The sequence below is a fragment of the Ranitomeya imitator genome, chromosome 3, assembly GCF_032444005.1.
Source record: "Ranitomeya imitator isolate aRanImi1 chromosome 3, aRanImi1.pri, whole genome shotgun sequence".
Lineage (NCBI taxonomy): Eukaryota > Metazoa > Chordata > Amphibia > Anura > Dendrobatidae > Ranitomeya > Ranitomeya imitator.
The window spans coordinates 453571312-453592656 of NC_091284.1; the positions used below are offsets into that span (position 1 = coordinate 453571312).

The window sequence follows — 21345 nt, forward strand, 5'->3', positions numbered from 1 at the left end:
GGCTGGCCATGACAGCGAATTGATGTGGTGGTCCTTTATTCACACATTGATTGACGTAGCTGTGTGGCATGGTGCATTGTCCTGCTGGAAAAACCTGTCCTCAGAGTTGGGGAACATTGCCTGAGCAGAAGGAATCAACTGTTTTTCCAGGATAACCTTGTATGTAGCTTCATTCATACGTTGTTCGCAAAGATTAACCTGCCCAATTCCAGCCTTGCTGAAGCATCTCCAGATCAACACCTGGTCATCTAATGGTTAGACGAGACCTGGAGAGGAGTACAAGCCACAGTGTCTTGCACCCACTGTGAAATTTGGTGGAGGATCAGGGATGATCTGCGGATGCTTCAGCAAGGCTGGATAATGCTGCAAGGCAGGCGCCGCTGCCAGCGCCTGCTGAATGTAATTTTTTTTTTTAATACATATAATATTCAGTATGTAAAATAAGGGGCAGGTCAGTGAGGGATCAGTGACCTGTCAGAAGCCATCAGTATGAATAGCTAATCAGAGCACCACATGAAGACCCCCGACAGCCCCACCTCAGAGCACGAGAATCTCACTAACTGAAAACTACAAATAAAGATTAAACAACAACCACAAGACGGATTTCATCAACCCAGGTATCATTTTAATCAGTATAACAGCGCCGACCTGACATTGTCTGTAGGTTACTGACCACAATCCTGCTGACAGGTTCCCTTTAAAGAATCATTTGGACATCAGTGATATTTTTGATACCCAAAACAGGTCCGATTTTCATCATTGTTTTGGAAAAGATTTTTAGCAGTGATTTTCTCATATGAAAAATTACATAAATTGAAACGCTTCTTCTATCCACTAGTTGGGCTCAGTCCTTCTCAGCTCTTATCCACATGCATTTCACTGACCAACGGGAAGGTTTTTAATACTGGAGTTAGGACTTACCCAATTACGGTCATCGTGGGGTGGTGGGATGGCTTTCAAATTTTTTTTTATCAAAACACATGTGAACTAAGTACCGTACATTTTTTTCATGCACTTTGCGCTTTATTTATTTACTGGAGGGTATTTAATCATTATGTTTCGGTCTGTTTTTTCCAGTTCAGTGGCTAGTGTGAACATGCGCTTACACACTGCATACACACCAGTTTATATCACTGAAACCTGGCTCACCCCTTCTGACACAGCCTCCCCTGCGGCACTCTCTTACGGTGGCTTCCACCTTTCTCACACACCCCGCCCCAGCAGCAAGCATGGCGGAGGAGTTGGTTTTCTCCTGTCAGATAACTGCTCCTTCACCCCAATCCCACTGCCACCCTCTGTTATCCTCCCTTCCTTTGAGGTGCACTCTGTGCGCATCTACTCCCCCTCCAACCTCCAACTGGCTGTCATCTACCGTCCCCCAGGGCCAGCCACCACCTTCTTCGACCACTTCACCACCTGGCTACTCCACTTCCTCGCCGCCGACATCCCCACTATCATCATGGGCGACTTCAACATCCCCATTGACACTTCCCTCTCAGCTGCCACTAAACTTCTATCTCTCACTTCCTCCTTTGGCCTCACTCAATGGTCTTCTACAGCCACCCACAAAGATGGTCACACACTGGACCTCATTCTCACCCGCCTCTGCTCCCTATCTAACCTCTCAAACTCACCTCTTCCTCTTTCTGACCACAACCTACTTACATTCTCTTCCCTTTCCACTCCTTGTCTACAACCCCCACCCCACAAACTCTCACACCCTCGCAGAAATCTTAAACACCTTGATCTTCACTCACTCTCTGAATCCCTCCTCCCTCTCACAGACATAAGCTCCCTACACAATGCGGATGATGCTGCCACTCTATATAACACCACAATAGCTGCAGCTTTGGAATCTCTTGCCCCTCTCACACATACCAAAGCTCGCAAAATCAACAGACAACCCTGGCACACCAGCATGACAAAAGAACTGAGGCGAGCTTCCAGAGCTGCTGAGCGCAGATGGAAAAGATCCCACTCCATCGAGCACTTCATCGCATTCAAACAGTCCCTCACTGCTTTCAAAACCATGCTCGCCACAGCAAAACAAACCTACTTCTCATCTCTCATATCCTCCCTGTCTCACAACCCCAAACAGTTATTCAACACCTTCAACTCTCTCCTCCGTCCCCCAGCACCTCCTCCCTCCCCACTCATCTCAGCTGAAGACTTCGCCTCATTTTTCAAGCAGAAAATTGAGAACATCAGAGACAATTTTAGTAAACAACCCCCAGAACCCTTCCTCCCAACTACCCAGCCCTCCACCTCCAAAACCAACTAATCCACCATTACAGAAGACGGACTCTCCACTCTACTCTCAAGATCGCATCTCACCACCTGTGCACTTGACCCACTCCCATCCCACTTCATCCCAAACCTCACCACAGTCTTCATCCCAACCCTAACCCATCTCTTTAACCTATCACTAACAACTGGCATTTTCCCCTCAAGCTTTAAACATGCCACAATCACACCTATCCTCAAAAAGCCCTCTCTTGACCCATCCTCTGTATCTAGCTATCGCCCTATATCACTTCTCCCCTTTGCCTCAAAACTACTGGAACAACATGTCCATATTGAACTGTCCTCCCATCTATCTTCCTGCTCCTTCTTCGACCGCTTTCAATCAGGCTTCCGGTCACACCACTCCACTGAAACTGCCCTAACTAAGGTCACCAATGACCTATTAACCGCCAAGAGCAAGCGACACTACTCTGTCCTCCTCCTCCTGGACCTGTCCTCTGCCTTTGACACAGTGGACCATTCCCTGCTGCTGCAGACCCTCTCATCCCTTGGCATCACAGAATTGGCCCTATCCTGGATCTCATCATACCTAACTGACCGTACATTCAGCGTCTCCCACTCACACACCACCTCCTCACCTCGCCCCCTATCTGTCGGAGTCCCGCAAGGTTCAGTTCTAGGACCCCTGCTCTTCTCCATCTACACCTTTGGCCTGGGACAGCTCATAGAATCTCACGGCTTTCAGTATCATCTCTATGCTGACGACACACAGATCTACATCTCTGGACCAGATATCACCTCCCTACTAACCAGAATCCCTCAATGTCTGTCTGCTATTTCATCCTTCTTCTCCACTAGATTTCTAAAACTTAACATGGACAAAACAGAATTCATCATCTTTCCCCCATCTCACGCGATCTCCCCAACGAACCTATCCATTACAGTAAACGGCTGCCCACTCTCCCCAGTCCCACAAGCCCGCTGTCTTGGGGTAATCCTTGACACTGATCTCTCCTTTAAACCACATATCCAAACCCTTTCCACTTCCTGCCGCCTCCAACTCAAAAATATTTCACGGATCCACACATTCCTAAACCAAGAATCTGCAAAAACCCTAGTCCATGCCCTCATCATCTCTCGCCTTGACTACTGTAACCTCCTGCTCTGTGGCCTCCCCTCTAACACTCTTGCACCCCTCCAATCTATTCTAAACTCTGCTGCCCGACTAATCCACCTGTCCCCCCGCTATTCCCCGGCCTCTCCCCTCTGTCAATCCCTGCACTGGCTCCCCATCACCCAGAGACTCCAGTACAAAAGCCTAACCATGACATACACACATGCTAGCCACCTTAGGGAGAGACCCAAGTTGGGCTAAATGTAGCGGGACGAAAGAGACCGAAAAGCCCTCTACTTAAAGGAAATACATAGTGGATGCTTTCCTGAAACGGAAAGTACTTGCAAGCAGCATAATACAAAGAATAGCTGGTTTACCCAGAATCCTTTGCAGTAGGCGGAGCTATGCAAATCATCTCTTTCCACCCCAGTCTAATCCACAGCGCTTGGAACCGCCAAGCGTGCAATGCTGCGGATTAGTTTCTAAATTTACACAGCCAACGTGTCCACAGGTAGGAATTGGTTGGCTGTGTAAATTTAGAAACTAATCCGCAGCATTGCACGCTTGGCGGTTCCAAGCGCTGTGGATTAGACTGGGGTGGAAAGAGATGATTTGCATAGCTCCGCCTACTGCAAAGGATTCTGGGTAAACCAGCTATTCTTTGTATTATGCTGCTTGCAAGTACTTTCCGTTTCAGGAAAGCATCCACTATGTATTTCCTTTAAGTAGAGGGCTTTTCGGTCTCTTTCGTCCCGCTACATTTAGCCCAACTTGGGTCTCTCCCTAAGGTGGCTAGCATGTGTGTATCGCTTGCTCACCGAGCCCCACTCCATACAGCCAACCAATTCCAGCCCTGTGCTGATGAGGGCCTAAAGCCCGAAACACGTGTCCACAGGTAGGAATTGGTTGGCTGTGTAAATTTAGAAACTAATCCGCAGCATTGCACGCTTGGCGGTTCCAAGCGCTGTGGATTAGACTGGGGTGGAAAGAGATGATTTGCATAGCTCCGCCTACTGCAAAGGATTCTGGGTAAACCAGCTATTCTTTGTATTATGCTGCTTGCAAGTACTTTCCGTTTCAGGAAAGCATCCACTATGTATTTCCTTTAAGTAGAGGGCTTTTCGGTCTCTTTCGTCCCGCTACATTTAGCCCAACTTGGGTCTCTCCCTAAGGTGGCTAGCATGTGTGTATCGCTTGCTCACCGAGCCCCACTCCATACAGCCAACCAATTCCAGCCCTGTGCTGATGAGGGCCTAAAGCCCGAAACACGTGTCCACAGGTAGGAATTGGTTGGCTGTGTAAATTTAGAAACTAATCCGCAGCATTGCACGCTTGGCGGTTCCAAGCGCTGTGGATTAGACTGGGGTGGAAAGAGATGATTTGCATAGCTCCGCCTACTGCAAAGGATTCTGGGTAAACCAGCTATTCTTTGTATTATGCTGCTTGCAAGTACTTTCCGTTTCAGGAAAGCATCCACTATGTATTTCCTTTAAGTAGAGGGCTTTTCGGTCTCTTTCGTCCCGCTACATTTAGCCCAACTTGGGTCTCTCCCTAAGGTGGCTAGCATGTGTGTATCGCTTGCTCACCGAGCCCCACTCCATACAGCCAACCAATTCCAGCCCTGTGCTGATGAGGGCCTAAAGCCCGAAACACGTGTCCACAGGTAGGAATTGGTTGGCTGTGTAAATTTAGAAACTAATCCGCAGCATTGCACGCTTGGCGGTTCCAAGCGCTGTGGATTAGACTGGGGTGGAAAGAGATGATTTGCATAGCTCCGCCTACTGCAAAGGATTCTGGGTAAACCAGCTATTCTTTGTATTATGCTGCTTGCAAGTACTTTCCGTTTCAGGAAAGCATCCACTATGTATTTCCTTTAAGTAGAGGGCTTTTCGGTCTCTTTCGTCCCGCTACATTTAGCCCAACTTGGGTCTCTCCCTAAGGTGGCTAGCATGTGTGTATCGCTTGCTCACCGAGCCCCACTCCATACAGCCAACCAATTCCAGCCCTGTGCTGATGAGGGCCTAAAGCCCGAAACACGTGTCCACAGGTAGGAATTGGTTGGCTGTGTAAATTTAGAAACTAATCCGCAGCATTGCACGCTTGGCGGTTCCAAGCGCTGTGGATTAGACTGGGGTGGAAAGAGATGATTTGCATAGCTCCGCCTACTGCAAAGGATTCTGGGTAAACCAGCTATTCTTTGTATTATGCTGCTTGCAAGTACTTTCCGTTTCAGGAAAGCATCCACTATGTATTTCCTTTAAGTAGAGGGCTTTTCGGTCTCTTTCGTCCCGCTACATTTAGCCCAACTTGGGTCTCTCCCTAAGGTGGCTAGCATGTGTGTATCGTTTGCTCACCGAGCCCCACTCCATACAGCCAACCAATTCCAGCCCTGTGCTGATGAGGGCCTAAAGCCCGAAACACGTGTCCACAGGTAGGAATTGGTTGGCTGTGTAAATTTAGAAACTAATCCGCAGCATTGCACGCTTGGCGGTTCCAAGCGCTGTGGATTAGACTGGGGTGGAAAGAGATGATTTGCATAGCTCCGCCTACTGCAAAGGATTCTGGGTAAACCAGCTATTCTTTGTATTATGCTGCTTGCAAGTACTTTCCGTTTCAGGAAAGCATCCACTATGTATTTCCTTTAAGTAGAGGGCTTTTCGGTCTCTTTCGTCCCGCTACATTTAGCCCAACTTGGGTCTCTCCCTAAGGTGGCTAGCATGTGTGTATCGTTTGCTCACCGAGCCCCACTCCATACAGCCAACCAATTCCAGCCCTGTGCTGATGAGGGCCTAAAGCCCGAAACACGTGTCCACAGGTAGGAATTGGTTGGCTGTGTAAATTTAGAAACTAATCCGCAGCATTGCACGCTTGGCGGTTCCAAGCGCTGTGGATTAGACTGGGGTGGAAAGAGATGATTTGCATAGCTCCGCCTACTGCAAAGGATTCTGGGTAAACCAGCTATTCTTTGTATTATGCTGCTTGCAAGTACTTTCCGTTTCAGGAAAGCATCCACTATGTATTTCCTTTAAGTAGAGGGCTTTTCGGTCTCTTTCGTCCCGCTACATTTAGCCCAACTTGGGTCTCTCCCTAAGGTGGCTAGCATGTGTGTATCGCTTGCTCACCGAGCCCCACTCCATACAGCCAACCAATTCCAGCCCTGTGCTGATGAGGGCCTAAAGCCCGAAACACGTGTCCACAGGTAGGAATTGGTTGGCTGTGTAAATTTAGAAACTAATCCGCAGCATTGCACGCTTGGCGGTTCCAAGCGCTGTGGATTAGACTGGGGTGGAAAGAGATGATTTGCATAGCTCCGCCTACTGCAAAGGATTCTGGGTAAACCAGCTATTCTTTGTATTATGCTGCTTGCAAGTACTTTCCGTTTCAGGAAAGCATCCACTATGTATAACCATGACATATAAAGCCATCCACAACCTGTCTCCTCCATACATCTGTGACCTCGTCTCCCGGTACTTTCCTGCACGCAACCTCCGATCCTCACAAGATCTCCTTCTCTACTCCCCTATTATCTCCTCTTCCCACAATCGCATACAAGATTTCTCTCGTGCATCCCCCCTACTCTGGAATGCTCTACCACAACATATCAGACTCTCGCCTACCATCGAAACCTTCAAAAAGAACCTGAAGACCCACCTCTTCCGACAAGCCTACAACCTGCAGTAACCACCGATTGACCAAACCGCTGCACGGCCAGCTCTACCCTCACCTACTGTATCCTCACCCATCCCTTGTAGATTGTGAGCCCTCGCGGGCAGGGTCCTCTCTCCTCCTGTACCAGTTGTGACTTGTATTTTTCAAGATTATTGTACTTGTTTTATTATGTATACCCCTCCTCACATGTAAAGCGCCATGGAATAAATGGCGCTATAATAATAAATAATAATAATAATAATAATATCCCAGTTCATACTTTTGGGGGTTTTTTTCTATCCAATATTAAAAGCAGACAGCACACGGGTGACCACATGCGCAGTCACGGACACAGACTTGTATGTGTAATTTTGATCAAGAACGGACATGTCTCTGAGATTTTTGCAGGCATTCGGTCTGAAAAAAAAAAACCCATGGAGATATGAACTCCATAGTTTGTAATGGGTACATGTTCCATCCATGAAAATCACAGAGAGAACACAACATATAAGAAAAACATCTGAATGAGGACTGCGATACAGCGTAGCGTTCACGTATGCACTATGGCCGCGAGGCATAATGGAATCCATTGTGGTGACCAAACCAGGGTCTTGGGAGCACATCAAGCACTTTTACCACTTACTATTGGAATGTCTTGATTTGTCTGCATTTCCGTTGAACCCGTCATTTGGCTGTTCTGATTGGATGGAAATGATGGAATATTCGTCACGTCTGGATAGGAAGCAGGCCTTAGAGTCAATACAAGCTGCACCAGGTCTTCTTTCTCCCGGCACAAGTCTGTGGGAACATCTCTCATCGATAAATAGTCCCGAAGATCCTTTACTTTGAGTTTGAGTAACTCTTCTCGGGTGAAAGAAGTGGAGCGTATCCTCCGGCACAGCTCACAGAGGCCGTCGTGTAACTGTGCTACACACGTGGTGCAGAAGTTATTCCTACAATCCAAGCACGGGATCTAAAGAAGACATTAGAGGAAAATTAACCATATATTTAGAAGCTGGTGCAATATGGGGCAGACGTGAGAAGAGCAATACATTCGGGCGGTCTCATTGTATGGAGCGACTTTACTAGGATATTGTTCCAACAAAGCATGTGAAACTCCACACAATTACCAGCTACAAGCCGACACCATGCACTGTTTAACAAGGCTGAGGACGCACAACGGTAATCCGAGTGTTACAGTGACATCACTTTGTCTGAACAATGCATGGTCGGAGCGACTACTTGGGTCAGCAGATCACAAAACCAACAAAGACGTGTTTCTGTGGAGAACGCTGTAGACCCAGGCATACAGCACAGACAATTGTTTTCACATAGATTTTATTTTCAGGGGACAAAGGGTTTTTGTTTAGCCAGGCCAAGATACAGTAAGTAAATGTATGGGGGACGGAGTCCTAGAATAAACAGAGTAGAATGAAGTAACAATCATTATTATTTGAGCCATAAATACAATTTCCAGATTTACCATATAGGGGCCTGTGTCCTGTATTCATTAATAAAATAATTAAAGTTAAATTACTAAAAGCAGCATGGTGGCTCAGTGGTTAGCACTGCAGCCTTGCAGCGCTGGGGTCCTGGGCTCAAATCCCACCAAGGACAACATCTGCAAGGAGTTTGTACGGGTTTCCTCCCACACTCCAAAGACATGTGATAAAAAATATAGATAGTGATCCCCAATGAGGACAGTGATGATAACGTCTGTAAAGTGCTGCGTAGAGCAATGGCACTATATAAGCAAAACATAATAAGGCCATGTTCACACGTTCCTGATTTCCCTGCTGTTTTTTCTGCACTAAAAACCGCAGCTCTTGGCAGAAAACGCAGGTCCTTTTTTTGGTGCTTTTTTTTATGCGTTTTTTGATGCGTTTTTTTATGCGTTTTTAGTGCGTTTTTTTATGCAGTTTTCTATGCAGAGTCTGTGTGTTTTCTAGGAAGTTTTTTAGGGTTAAAATGGCTGAAAATACCCTAACCCTACCCCTACCCCTAACCCTACCCCTATTCAAACCTTAGTGGAGAAAAAAAAAAAAAAAATTTTTATTTTGATCACTGAGATATAACCTATCTCAGTGATCAAAATGCACTTTGGAACGAATCTGCCGGCCGGCAGATTCGGCGGGCGCACTGCGCATGCGCCCGCCATTTTGCAAGATGGCGGCGCCCAGGGAGAAGACGGCCGGACGGACACCGGGAGGCCGGGTAAGTATAAGGGGGGGAGATGAGGGCACGGGGGGGCGTCGGAGCACGGGGGGGTGGCATCGGAGCATGGGGGGGTGGGATTGGGGCACGGGGGGGCAGCCACACTGCAGCGGTTCTGCACCACAAACCGCAGAAAACCCGCAGATATTTTTTTCATCTGCGGGTTTTACTGCGGGTTTGACCTCACAATGGAGGTCTATGGGTGCAGAACCGCTGCAGTTCCGCAAAAAGAAGTGACATGGTCCTTCTTTTTTACCGCAGCTATTCAGCGCGGCTTTTTTCGCGATTTTCCGCAATGTGGGCACAGCAGTTACTGTTTTCCATAGGGTACATTGTAATGTACCCTGCATGGAAAACAGCTGCGGACCCGCAGCGGGAAAATCGTGGCGGTTCCGCATTAAAAAAAGGATGGTGTGAACATGGTCTAATACAATTAATCTGTCTAACAGTCAGGTTTATTAGCAATTTCTATCCATGGAGAGAAGATTTCACAAAATAAAAAATAAAAAAATACTGGCATAAATGTGCACCTCTTAATGACCCATCATCCAATTTTTAAAAGGTTTCCTTGGAATATAGAAATAATGTCTTAAAATACTTTCCGGTAGAATTCCTTAGTGTTTCCTCACTCTTAGTGTTCTGGTGTCCCACTACATCTCTATTTACATGTCTCCGTAATAATTAATCATCTATTAAAAAGGCACTGTCCACTACTGGACAACCCCAGATTCATCAATTCAGGATCCCCAAAAACAATGAATACTCCCCCTCCCTCAGCAGCGCCGTTCCCAGATGTGTCACATGTCCACCTCAGCCAATCAGCAGCCCCTGTTTAGCTGCAGTTCATCACTGTTCCGTCAGGGCGGAGCTCCGCTGACAGTATAGTAAAGGCTGCAGTGCACACGCAACATACAGTAAGAATGTCAGGTCACCTGCTGGGACTTGCCGCACCGACACTGCAGGAAGAGTGCTATTGTGGGAGCAAAGTATCCATTGTTTTTATTGATTGAATTGATCAATCAGGGGTTGTAGTGGACAACCCCTTTAAGACCACATCATGTAACTGCTGTAGTGGCATAATTATGGCATTTTAGCATTTCAGGAACAATTTGTTTTCCTTTCATGGACACTGACTTGTCATTAAAGCTTACTGTGCTTAGAATATAGGGCTAAAGTTTCAGTAATGGCATGTTCAATCCCAGAATCCTTTGTGTGTAAATGATACCTACCTATGATAGGCATAATATTCCAAGTTAGGCCTTGTTGTAAGAGTGGGCTTGGTTCGGATGTAAAGAGTACAGGACCTGCATGCCAACACAAACTCCACCAATCAGAGAGGATGTATCCCCCTGAATATTACTCAGAGAGAGTGACAGTAAGATCAACCCCTAAATCAGGGTTTCCCAAACTCCAGTCCTCACGGACCCCAATAGGTCATGTTTTCAGGATTTCCTTAGTATTGCACAGGTGATGGAAGTATCAGGAGTTCTCTCACTTGTGCAGCACTATGGAAATCCTGAAAGCATGACCTGTTGGGGTTCGTGAGGACAGGAGTTTAGGAAATACTGCCCTAAACCATATATATGGGCATTCGGGTCAATGAAACTCCACTGACAATTTTCTATTTGTTGGGTCATTCCCAAGAAATCAGTGTTTTTTACTTAATATGCAAATGAGGCATTAAGTGCTCTGAGTGTGACAGAGCACTTCCAGAGCCTTTCCCTTCTGAGGCTGTTTTCCTGCCCAGAACTAGCCTCTTTGGCTTGACTGATCGCTGTGTGATGTCAGGAAAGCAGACAGTGAACTTTCAATCAAAATAAAGAGGGTAAGAGGAGGCAGAAGCTAAGCAGGTTGGTGCTAAGCAGAACCTCGAGAGGCAGAGGCTAAAGCAGGTTGGTGCTAGGCAGAGGCTCTGGAAGTGCTCTAACATGCCCAAAGAACTTCTAGCCTCAATTGCATATGCATTAAAGAAATGATTTCTCTGGAATGCAGCAACAGATAGGAGATAGAAAAGGTGTCATTGGATTTAGATTTCAAAGACTTGTCAGCCAATATATGCAGTTTGGGGGTTTGCTCTTACTGACATATTCCCTTTAGGGAGTAGAGGGTTCTAATAGAGGACTGAAAAGATCAGTTTCCAAAGTAATCACCTCCTGCATCTAATTACAACATTTGCTAGCTACTAAACTCGGATGTTTATTGACATCTGGATTGCAGAGAATTTGGACATATTTTGTTTCTACATTCTGATGTGCACGTATCTACATGTAGATATAAGCGACATGTATGACAACGTAGTTTTAAAAATTGAATGAAGGTGTCCATGAGTGGAACAATTTGATTGTAGAATTTGTATTTGTCCGACAGTAAAAGTGTTGGCTCTTGAAATCATGACCTCTCGAGGGTTCACCAGTTGGACACCCTTTGGTTAGCATACATGCAGGGCTCCTCTAACAAATGGCCCTCTTGCCTGAATCAGAGTGACCCGTTTCCGTACACCCGAGTTCTACCCAGCCTGTACATTGAGCATTAATAAATACAGGATATGGAAGTGCTTACTTTTCGACTGGTGCTTTGCATCCTGATACCACAAGCTGCACAGGTAGTTTCTGACACTGGAGATGATGTTCTGATGTTTTCATTGGGGTGATCCGGTGTTCTTGCATTCTGGGAGACCCCTTCAGCCTCAGCATCGATGCAGAACCAGTTACAGCAAGCTGCCCACATAATCACACCTGCTAGAAAGCAAAATGAAAGCTTGAGAGCACGGCTAAGAAAGCGAGCGCACACTAACAGGGCAAGGATAGAACCAGTTTTATTACAAATACGGAAACAGTTCTATGGCAAGACTGTCCCTAACAGAAATCCCCAAAGTTTCTCCTCTTTAAAGGGGGAAAATATTCCTTGTGATATACTACAAGTGACACAACAAATAAGTGTTTGAAGGTCAACATACAGGTGAATGCGCTACCGTTTACAGTATGAGCATATAAGATCATTCTGCTTAAACTAGAAAAAAAAGGGGCTTTCAATATTTTTTAGTTAACACTGAGGACCTCCTCCGTAGGGTGCTTCTCCACTGATTCTGGAACAGCTTTTCTTGTTCCTCTGTGCCCCTCCATTCCAAAGTTATGCCCTACTTATAATGGTGCAACCAACTGGGAGTATACCACAGAACTTATGTGGGTGTTTGCTTTTTGTCGGACCAATCAAAACATGGTTGTGATCAGAGCGGTATACACGGAGATGGCTGGATGGAAAATTTGCACCATTATTAACAAAGGGTATAATTTTGGAACGAAGGGGATCAGAAGAAAAACAAAAACTGTTCCAAAACTCTGTGGAAAAGCCTCATTCGGAGGAGGTCCTCATGTCCTCTCTAGGTGTCTTCTCCTGGGTTACTGTCTCGGTTACAGTTTTTATAAGCTATCTTTACAAGCAAAGCTTTAGAGCAGAAATATCCCATTGTACCTCGCTTACTCAGTGTTAGCTTAGAACGTTAACAATAAACTGTCTAGTTTATTCTTAAAGTTTAAAGATTACCCATACATCTTCCCTTCATTTAGATCCTATTCCCATCCCTTTGTAAAACATTTCTCTTTTCCAAACACCATTTTTAAGATAAAGTCTGGAAGACCAAGCAAAATTTCAGCGAGAGCTGCTCATAGGATTACTAGAGAGGCAAATCAGAACCCCCACTTGACTGCAAAAGACCTTCAGAAAGAATTAGCAGACTCTGGAGTTATGGAACATTGTTTTAAAGTTCAGAGACACCTGTACAAATATGGGCTTCATGGAAGAGTCATCAGAGGAAAGCCTCTTCTGCATTCTAACCGTAAAATGCAACATCGAAAGTATGCAAAAGAATATTTAAACAAGCCTGATGCACTTTGGAGACAAGTACTGTGGACCAAAGATGTTAAAATAGAACTATTTGGCCACAAGATAATTACAGGAAAGGAACATATTGCCAACCATTAGGCATGGCGGCAGATGACTCATTCTTTGGGGTTGTGTTGCAGCCAATGGAACAGTAAACATTTCACAGGTAGAGGGAAGAATGGATTCAATGAAATTTCAACAAATTCTTGATGCAAACAGATGGCTTCTACAAATGGATAATGATCCCAAAACACACATCAAAATTCACAATCCACAAGATTTTACAATGGCCCTCATAGTCTCCTGATCTGAATATCATTGAAAATCTGTGGCTAGATCTCAAAGTAACAGTGCATACAGGTCAACCCAGGAATCTCACAGAACTAGAAGACTTTCTTTTCCAAGGAAGAATGGATGAAAATCCCTCAAACAAGAATTTAAAGACTTGTATTGCTATAAAAAAAAGTGTTTACAAGCTGTGATACTTTCAAAATGGGGTGCTACTAGGTACTAACCATACAGGGTGCCCAAACTTTTGCATCAACCCATTTTTTTTTCTAATTTTTAAAATGTAGGAGATGAAAATATATACCGGTATACATATTTTTAGCCTAAAATATAAAGGCAATGTGTCATCTTTATCTTTAGGCCTTTTAGAGAGTATTTCATCTTCAACTTGCTTAACTGTTCACCATTACAGTAATTTTAACCAGGGGTGCCCAAACGCTTACATGCCACTGTACATTTAAAGGGGATGTGTTATTAATGACGCCAGTGTAAGAAAAAAATTATATATTTACCTTCGGAACAAGCTCTCAGTTCTGTGTCTCCTCACTAATCCTCTGACATAACAAAAATGTCATATTACCTCTGCAGCCTAAGCAATTTTGTCCAAGCAGATGAACAATGGGAGGGGATACAAGGCTGAAATTTTGTACAGATTTTTTCTTTGATAAGGTGTTGTTCAGTAGCGGACAACCCCTTTAACGAGTTATGGTTTGGAAAGTCCGCAAAAAATCACTGGAGGTACAAAAATATCAGGATCATCATTAAAGGGGTTTTCTGGTATTGAAAAGCCCCATCTCCAGGCACATACTACTTTAAATAAACAGAAACAAAAAAACACAGAAAGGCTATGTGCACACGTTCAGGATTTTTCGCGATAAAAACGCAGAAAAAACAGATATGCATCCTATCATTTAGAATGCATTCTGCAATTTTTGTGCACATGATGCGTTTTTTTTCCCGCGAAAAAAAAAGCATTGCGATTAAAAAAAAAAAAGCAGCATGTTCATTAATTTTGCAGATTTTTGCGCTTTTCCCGCTATTTAATGCATTGGGGAAGCTCCAGAAAAACAAAGTGAAAAAAAACTCGCAAAAACCGCATGCGGATTTCTGGCAGAAATGTCCGTTTTTGTCAGGAAATTTCTGCAAGAAATCCTGAACGTGTGCACATACCCAAACGGTGCTTTATTCAAGCTACCTGGGTGCAGCACTGTGTCTCAGATAATGCCACTGGTGTCTGTTATTCTCTGGTATTTCATGTGTGGGCACACTCACTGAGCAGGTATCTGGATGGGTAGAGGGTATTCTTAAACCCCTGGTAAAGGATACACCCAGCTTCATTCAGGACACAACTGACCCATTGAATAAACTATCAGCAACAGGTCCTCTACCAGAAGGAACCATCCTGGCCACCATGGAAGTGGAATCTTTGTACTGCAGTATCCCACACCAGGATGGATTAAATGCCTGCAAATTCTTCCTGGAAAATGCAGGGACTGATGCAAATTCTGTGGTGAAACTTATAAAATTCATCCTCACCCACAATTACTTTGAATTTGACAAGAAGATCTATCTACAGGAGACTGGCACAGCAATGGGAAGTAAAATGGCCCCACAGTATGCAAATCTCATCATGGCCAAGCTTGAAAGCGACTTTTTGTCCTCATGTCCCATCAGGCCTCTGGCGTACTACCGCTACATTGATGATATTTTAATCATCTGGACGGAGTCTGATCCGCAGCTGAAGACGTTCCATGAACAGTTAATCAATTTCATCCTACCATCAACTTGACACTCAACTACTCCTGCACTGAAATTTACTATTTGGACACCATCATTAAGCTGCAGAACAATAAAATAGAGACATCCCTGTATCAGAAGCCAATCGACCGTCCAACATACCTTAAATGGGACAGTTTCCATCCAAAACACATAAAAAACTCTATTGTCTACAGCCAAGCCATCAGATACAATCGTATATGTCCCAACCCAATGGATAGGGATGAACACCTTGGTCACCACAAAGACCTTTTTGAATCAGGGCTATTTTTCTATCCACTGGCTAACACGGTACCAAGATATATATCTTTCCTGTTATTGTCTGCAGCATTCATGTTACATTGACAGCGCTGCAGCCAATCAGTGAGCTCTGTGGCTCGGAGCTGAGCTAATTGCCTCAGTCTTCCTAAGTTAAAATTATTGTAATCTTCTCTCCAAATGATTCAGAAACTACTAAATTGTTTGTATGGTCAATGCTTGTACACCCGCTCCAATACCAAGGTGCCAATCTCACAGGAGCACAAGTGTAACCAAACTAATACATATGATATAACATAGGGTTACATATGATATAACATAGGGTATGACAAAAGACAAAGCCAGGTGACATTCAAGTCACAGTGACAAGGCACAGTTTGCCAAGTTACAAAACAGCCTGGTCATGGTCATAAGTCTAAGAAACAGGAAGAGGCCTTCAGCTGATAGCAGAAGTGACGTACTGGAAAAGCTCAGTAAATACATAGAGACGTTACATACACGGGATGTGAAGCACAAAGGTTGATGTCCACCTCACTGACGGGGAATTTATATTGCAAGATTATGGTGAACGAGCTTCTAGAAGAGCTCATAGAAATTCTGCAGTCTAAACAGGTCGACAATCAAATGAGAAAAACGCTTGTTCGTTGGGTGAAATTATCTTTTGGGCTGCACAGAAAAATCACTGTTCTTGGCAGAACATTGTCCAGTGTAAATAGAACTTGTGCTGCCGGGAACAATGGCAGTCTATGATCTGTCTGCAAACCAGCAAGCTCTCTGGTGGCTGTTTAACGCTACGCATCGTGCAGTAGTTATGTACCCTGAATGGTAATCATGTCATTCAACCCCTGAACTGAACTACCTTGCATGTCTTTGTACTCCATTCAATGTCAGCAAGCAGCCTGAATGGTAATCATGTCAATTCAACTCCTTTGCTAAAATTCATCAGTTACATGGTTCCCAGTACTTATTGTTGTAGCTCCAGAGGGGGGGGATCTCTGTAGAGGTTTATTCCAGGAGAGGTGCTATAGTATAGAGATGTAATCAGGACTGCGTCTTTTATCATCTATCCACACCAGGATGTGTTGAGCAGCTGTCGTTAATTTATAACTAACCAGCTCCCATAATCCCGCTCTCCTCTCCCTGTACTGGGGACCTATACATTTAGATTCATTCTTAGGGGTGCACGCATGTGTGGGGTCGCATGCATTCAGCAAAGCATCACATTAGCTAAGCATCAAGCTAAAGGGCAGCTATTCCATGACAGTCAGGGCAGAAGTCAGGTAACCCACACTCTGCTCTCCCTTCTATCCATGTGCTTTATTCCTATCCTCCTATATTCCCTTGCCATCCAAATTCACCGCCCAATCCCCCCTTCATCACGACTCATATACATCAGCCCCTCTATACTTCCCTCTCCCATGTACAGCTCTTTCAGTCCATCTTGCCCAAACACACTGCACAAAAAAAATCTTCGTACAATTTAAAAAATGTCTTGCTTTTTATCTTCCTGCTCCTACTGATTTAGGGGGACATCTCCCCAAACCCCGGTCCACCATCCCACAACCTCAACCACTACCCTACCTCATATCAAAACCATTGTAACCTTATTAATATTACTTGCACTCCCTCATCTCTCTCGTTCAATTGTGCCCTTTGGAATCCATGGTCAGTATGTAACAAGCTTCCTTTCCTGCAACTACTTTCTGAACAACTCACTAAATCTGTTGGCCCTCACAAACCTGAATCCAGGACTCTGACACTGTCTTCCCTGCTGCCATTTCTCATGGTGGCTTACAATTCTCCCATTTGGCATACTCCTGTCCAGGTCATCCCCCCAGTTCCATCACTCTCATTCCCTTCTTTTGAGGTCCACACCATCAGGCTTTTTCATCTCCTCCCCCTCAGAGTAGCGGTCATATATCGGCCCCCAGGCTCACCCACCCACTTCTTGGTCCATTTCTCAGCCTGGTTGCCGCACTTCATGTCCTCAGAACTCCCAACCCTTATCCTGGGAGACTTCAACATCCCCATTAACAGTCCCACTTCCACATCTGCATCCCAGCCTCTATCACTAACCACTTCTCTCAGCCTCTCACAGCTCTCAACCTCTGAAACACACAAAGACGGTAACACCCTTGACCTGGTCTTCGCCCATCTCTGCTCAGTCTCCCACCTAGATAACTCACTGCTTCCCCTCTCAGACCACAGCATTCTCTCCTTCGCACTCACAATCCCTCGCCCACACCAGCACACTCCTACCTACTACACATTCAGAAATCTACACACCATTAACTCATACACTTTCAGACTCCTTACACTCACTGTCCCCAATCTCCACTTTTTTCTGTCCTGATCTTGCTGTACATCACTACAATGACACTCTTAGAAGCACACTGGACCAAGTTGTGCCCCTCACCCTCAGAACCTCCAAACACAGAGTAAAATAGCCCTGGCTCACATCTCAAACTCGACTTCTCCAGCGATGCTCTAGAAGTGCTGAACGCTTATGGAGGAAAACTCGCACAACTGAAGACTTCATCCACTTCAAATTTATGTTAAGAACCTATAACTCTGCTCTTCACCTCGCCAAACAGACCTACACCACACCCTGATCTCACTATTCAACAACCCCAAGAAACTTTTTGACACCTTTCACTCCCTCCTTAGGCCCAAAGCAAAAGCCCCCATCTCAGACATTTGTGCTGATGACATGGCCTCCCACGTTATAGAGAAAATAGACAATATTTGTCAGGAAAACCGCTTCCAGCCAACAAGTGCAGTGACTCCCATCCCTCCCTGCATTTCCCCTGGCTCACTCTCCACATTCGATCCCATCACAGAAGAAGTCTCCAAGCTCCTTTCTTCTTCTCATCTGACTACATGCACTACTGACCCCATTCCCTCTCATCTCCTCCAGTCTCTCTCTCCAGTCGTCACAACTCACCTAACTACAATCTTTAATCTCTCCCTCTCCTCAGGAATTTTCCCCATCTTCCTTCAAACACTATCACTACTCCACTATTAAAGAAACCCGCCCTCGACCCAACCTGCACAAATAACTAAAGACCGGTCTCCAACCTCCCCCTCATCTCTAAACTCTTGGAGCGCCTAGTCTACTCCCGCCTTACCCATTACCTCTCCCCTCACTCCCTCCTAGAGCCTTCACAGTCCGGCTTCCGCCCCCTATATTCGACAGAAACTGCACTCATCAAAAGTGACCAATGACCTGACAGCAAAATCTAACGGTGACCACTCTCTGCTCATTCTTCTCAACCTTCTCAACCCATCTTTCTGACGCTCCTTCAGTGTTCCGTTCCCTGGCTCCACTTTGTCTCCTCTTCCTCTCACTGTCAGGGTACCTCAGGGCTCAGTCCTTGGCCCCCTTATCTTCTCGCTCTACAAGGCCCCAATTGGACAGACCATCAGCAGATTTGGCTTTCAGTACCAGATTTGGCTTTCAGTATCATCCCCGCTGTACTACAGAACGCCAGTGACTGTCCGCAGTCTCCAACATCATGTCCGCTCTCTGAGACTCAAGCTCTCCAAAACTGAACTTGTTCTGCTCTCGCTATCTACCATCCTCCCTAAATCTGACATTTCCCTTTCTGTGGGCGGCACCATAATAACACCCCGGCAGCAGGCGCGCTGTCTGGGTGTTATGTTTGACTCCGATCTCTCCTTCACATCCCATATACAATCTCTTGCCCGCTCTTGCCGCTTACGCCTAAAAAACATCTCTAGAATCCGCCCTTTTCTCACTAAGGAAACAACAAAAACCCTCACTGTCGCCCTGATCCACTGGATTACTGCAATGCTCTATTAATTGGCCTCCCCCTTACTCGACTTTCCCCTCTCCAGTCAATCCTTAATGCAGCAGCCAGGGTTGTCCATCTAGCCAATCGGTACTCGGACGCCTCCGCTCTTCGCCAGTCATTATACTGGCTGCCCATTCATTACAGGATACAATACAGTACTTGTTCTCACCCTCAAAGCTCTCCACAGTGTAGCACCCCCTTACATCTCCTCCCTCATTTTGGTCTATCAGCCTAAAAGACCACTGCGCTCTGCAAACGAGTTTCGACTAGCCTCTGCACTAATCCGTACCTCCCACTCCCAACTCCAAGACTTCTCCCATGCTGCACCAATCCTCTGGAATGCTCTACCTCAAGATATTAAGACCATCCACAATTTGCATAGTTTTAGGCACTCCCTCAAAACACATTTGTTCAGAGCGGCCAATCACATTCCCTAATCAAAGTCATTTTATGTTTGTGTGTATAGCCCATTCACTACTTCCTTCTATCCCCCACCCCCTGAAGATGGCTGGACCATCATTGTAAATGCATGATTGTAAATACACCTGTACTTCGTATCTCCCCCACCTCATTGTAGATTGTAAGCTCTCACGAGCAGGGTTGTCTTATTTTGCTTTAATTATTGTATTGTTAACATTGTTACTTATGACTGTTGTGTTTGAAACTGTTAAAATGTAAAGCGCTGCGGAATATGTTGGCGCTATATAAATAAATATTATTATTACTAGATGGTGGCCTGATTCTAACGCATCGGGTATTCTAGAATATGTATGTAGTTTATTTATGAAGATTTTAGAATAATGCAAGGAATCGGCTGGCCGGGCGCGACCAATCAGTGAAGCGTGGTTCAAATCCCGCATCTATTTGCTGCCGGACTGCGTCTGTCGCGGATTATTCGCGACCGGCCAGGCGTGACCAATTAGTGAAGCCAGGGCCAGCTCCAGGTTTTTGAGGGCCCCGGGCGAAAGAGTCAGACAGCCCACATAGCATATAGCACAACCCACGCAGCATATAGCACAACCCACGCAGCATATAGCACAACCCACGCAGCATATAGCACAACCCACGCAGCATATAGCACAACCCACGCAGCATATAGCACAACCCACGCAGCATATAGCACAACCCACGCAGCATATAGCACAACCCACGCAGCATATAGCACAACCCACGCAGCATATAGCACAACCCACGCAGCATATAGCACAACCCACGCAGCATATAGCACAACCCACGCAGCATATAGCACAACCCACGCAGTATTGCACAGCCACTTGGTATATTGCACAGCCACTTGGTATATTGCACAGCCACTTGGTATATTGCACAGCCACTTGGTATATTGCACAGCCACTTGGTATATTGCACAGCCACTTGGTATATTGCACAGCCACTTGGTATATTGCACAGCCACTTGGTATATTGCACAGCCACTTGGTATATTGCACAGCCACTTGGTATATTGCACAGCCACTTGGTATATTGCACAGCCACTTGGTATATTGCACAGCCACTTGGTATATTGCACAGCCACTTGGTATATTGCACAGCCACTTGGTATATTGCACAGCCACTTGGTATATTGCACAGCCACTTGGTATATTGCACAGCCACTTGGTATATTGCACAGCCACTTGGTATATTGCACAGCCACTTGGTATATTGCACAGCCACTTGGTATATTGCACAGCCACTTGGTATATTGCACAGCCACTTGGTATATTGCACAGCCACTTGGTATATTGCACAGCCACTTGGTATATTGCACAGCCACTTGGTATATTGCACAGCCACTTGGTATATAGCACAGCCCACATAGTATATAGCACAGCCCACATAGTATATAGCACAGTCCACGTAGTATATAGCACAGCGAGGTAGTATATAATAACAGCCCACGCAGTATATAGCAATGTGGGCACCATATCCCTATGAAAAAAATAATTAAAATAAAAATTAGTTATATACTCGCCTTCCGGCGGCCCCCGGATCCAGCCCAGGCCTTTAGCGATGCTCCTTGCGGCGCTCTGTTCCCAGTAATGCCTTGCGGCAATAACCCGTGATGATATAGCGGAGACCGCTACGTGATTTGGGGTCATTGCCCCG

The 21345-nt window shown here is 45.5% G+C and overlaps 1 protein-coding gene across 2 annotated transcripts in view; it reads right to left on the bottom strand.

Annotated features, from left to right (window-relative positions):
* RFFL (ring finger and FYVE like domain containing E3 ubiquitin protein ligase) overlaps window positions 1–21345 on the bottom strand; it is a 152827-nt gene that overhangs the window by 38941 nt on the left and 92541 nt on the right. Inside the window, exons 2-3 of one of the 2 annotated variants that reach the window (XM_069757394.1) lie at window positions 11780–11955; window positions 7650–7979 (exon numbers count right to left, since the gene is read on the bottom strand). In XM_069757394.1, coding sequence (XP_069613495.1) covers window positions 7650–7979; window positions 11780–11947 — 498 coding nt within the window. In that variant the 5' untranslated portion in view covers window positions 11948–11955. Of the gene's footprint in view, window positions 1–7649; window positions 7980–11779; window positions 11959–21345 lie in introns of both variants that reach the window. The other variant, XM_069757393.1, reaches the window with a different exon arrangement.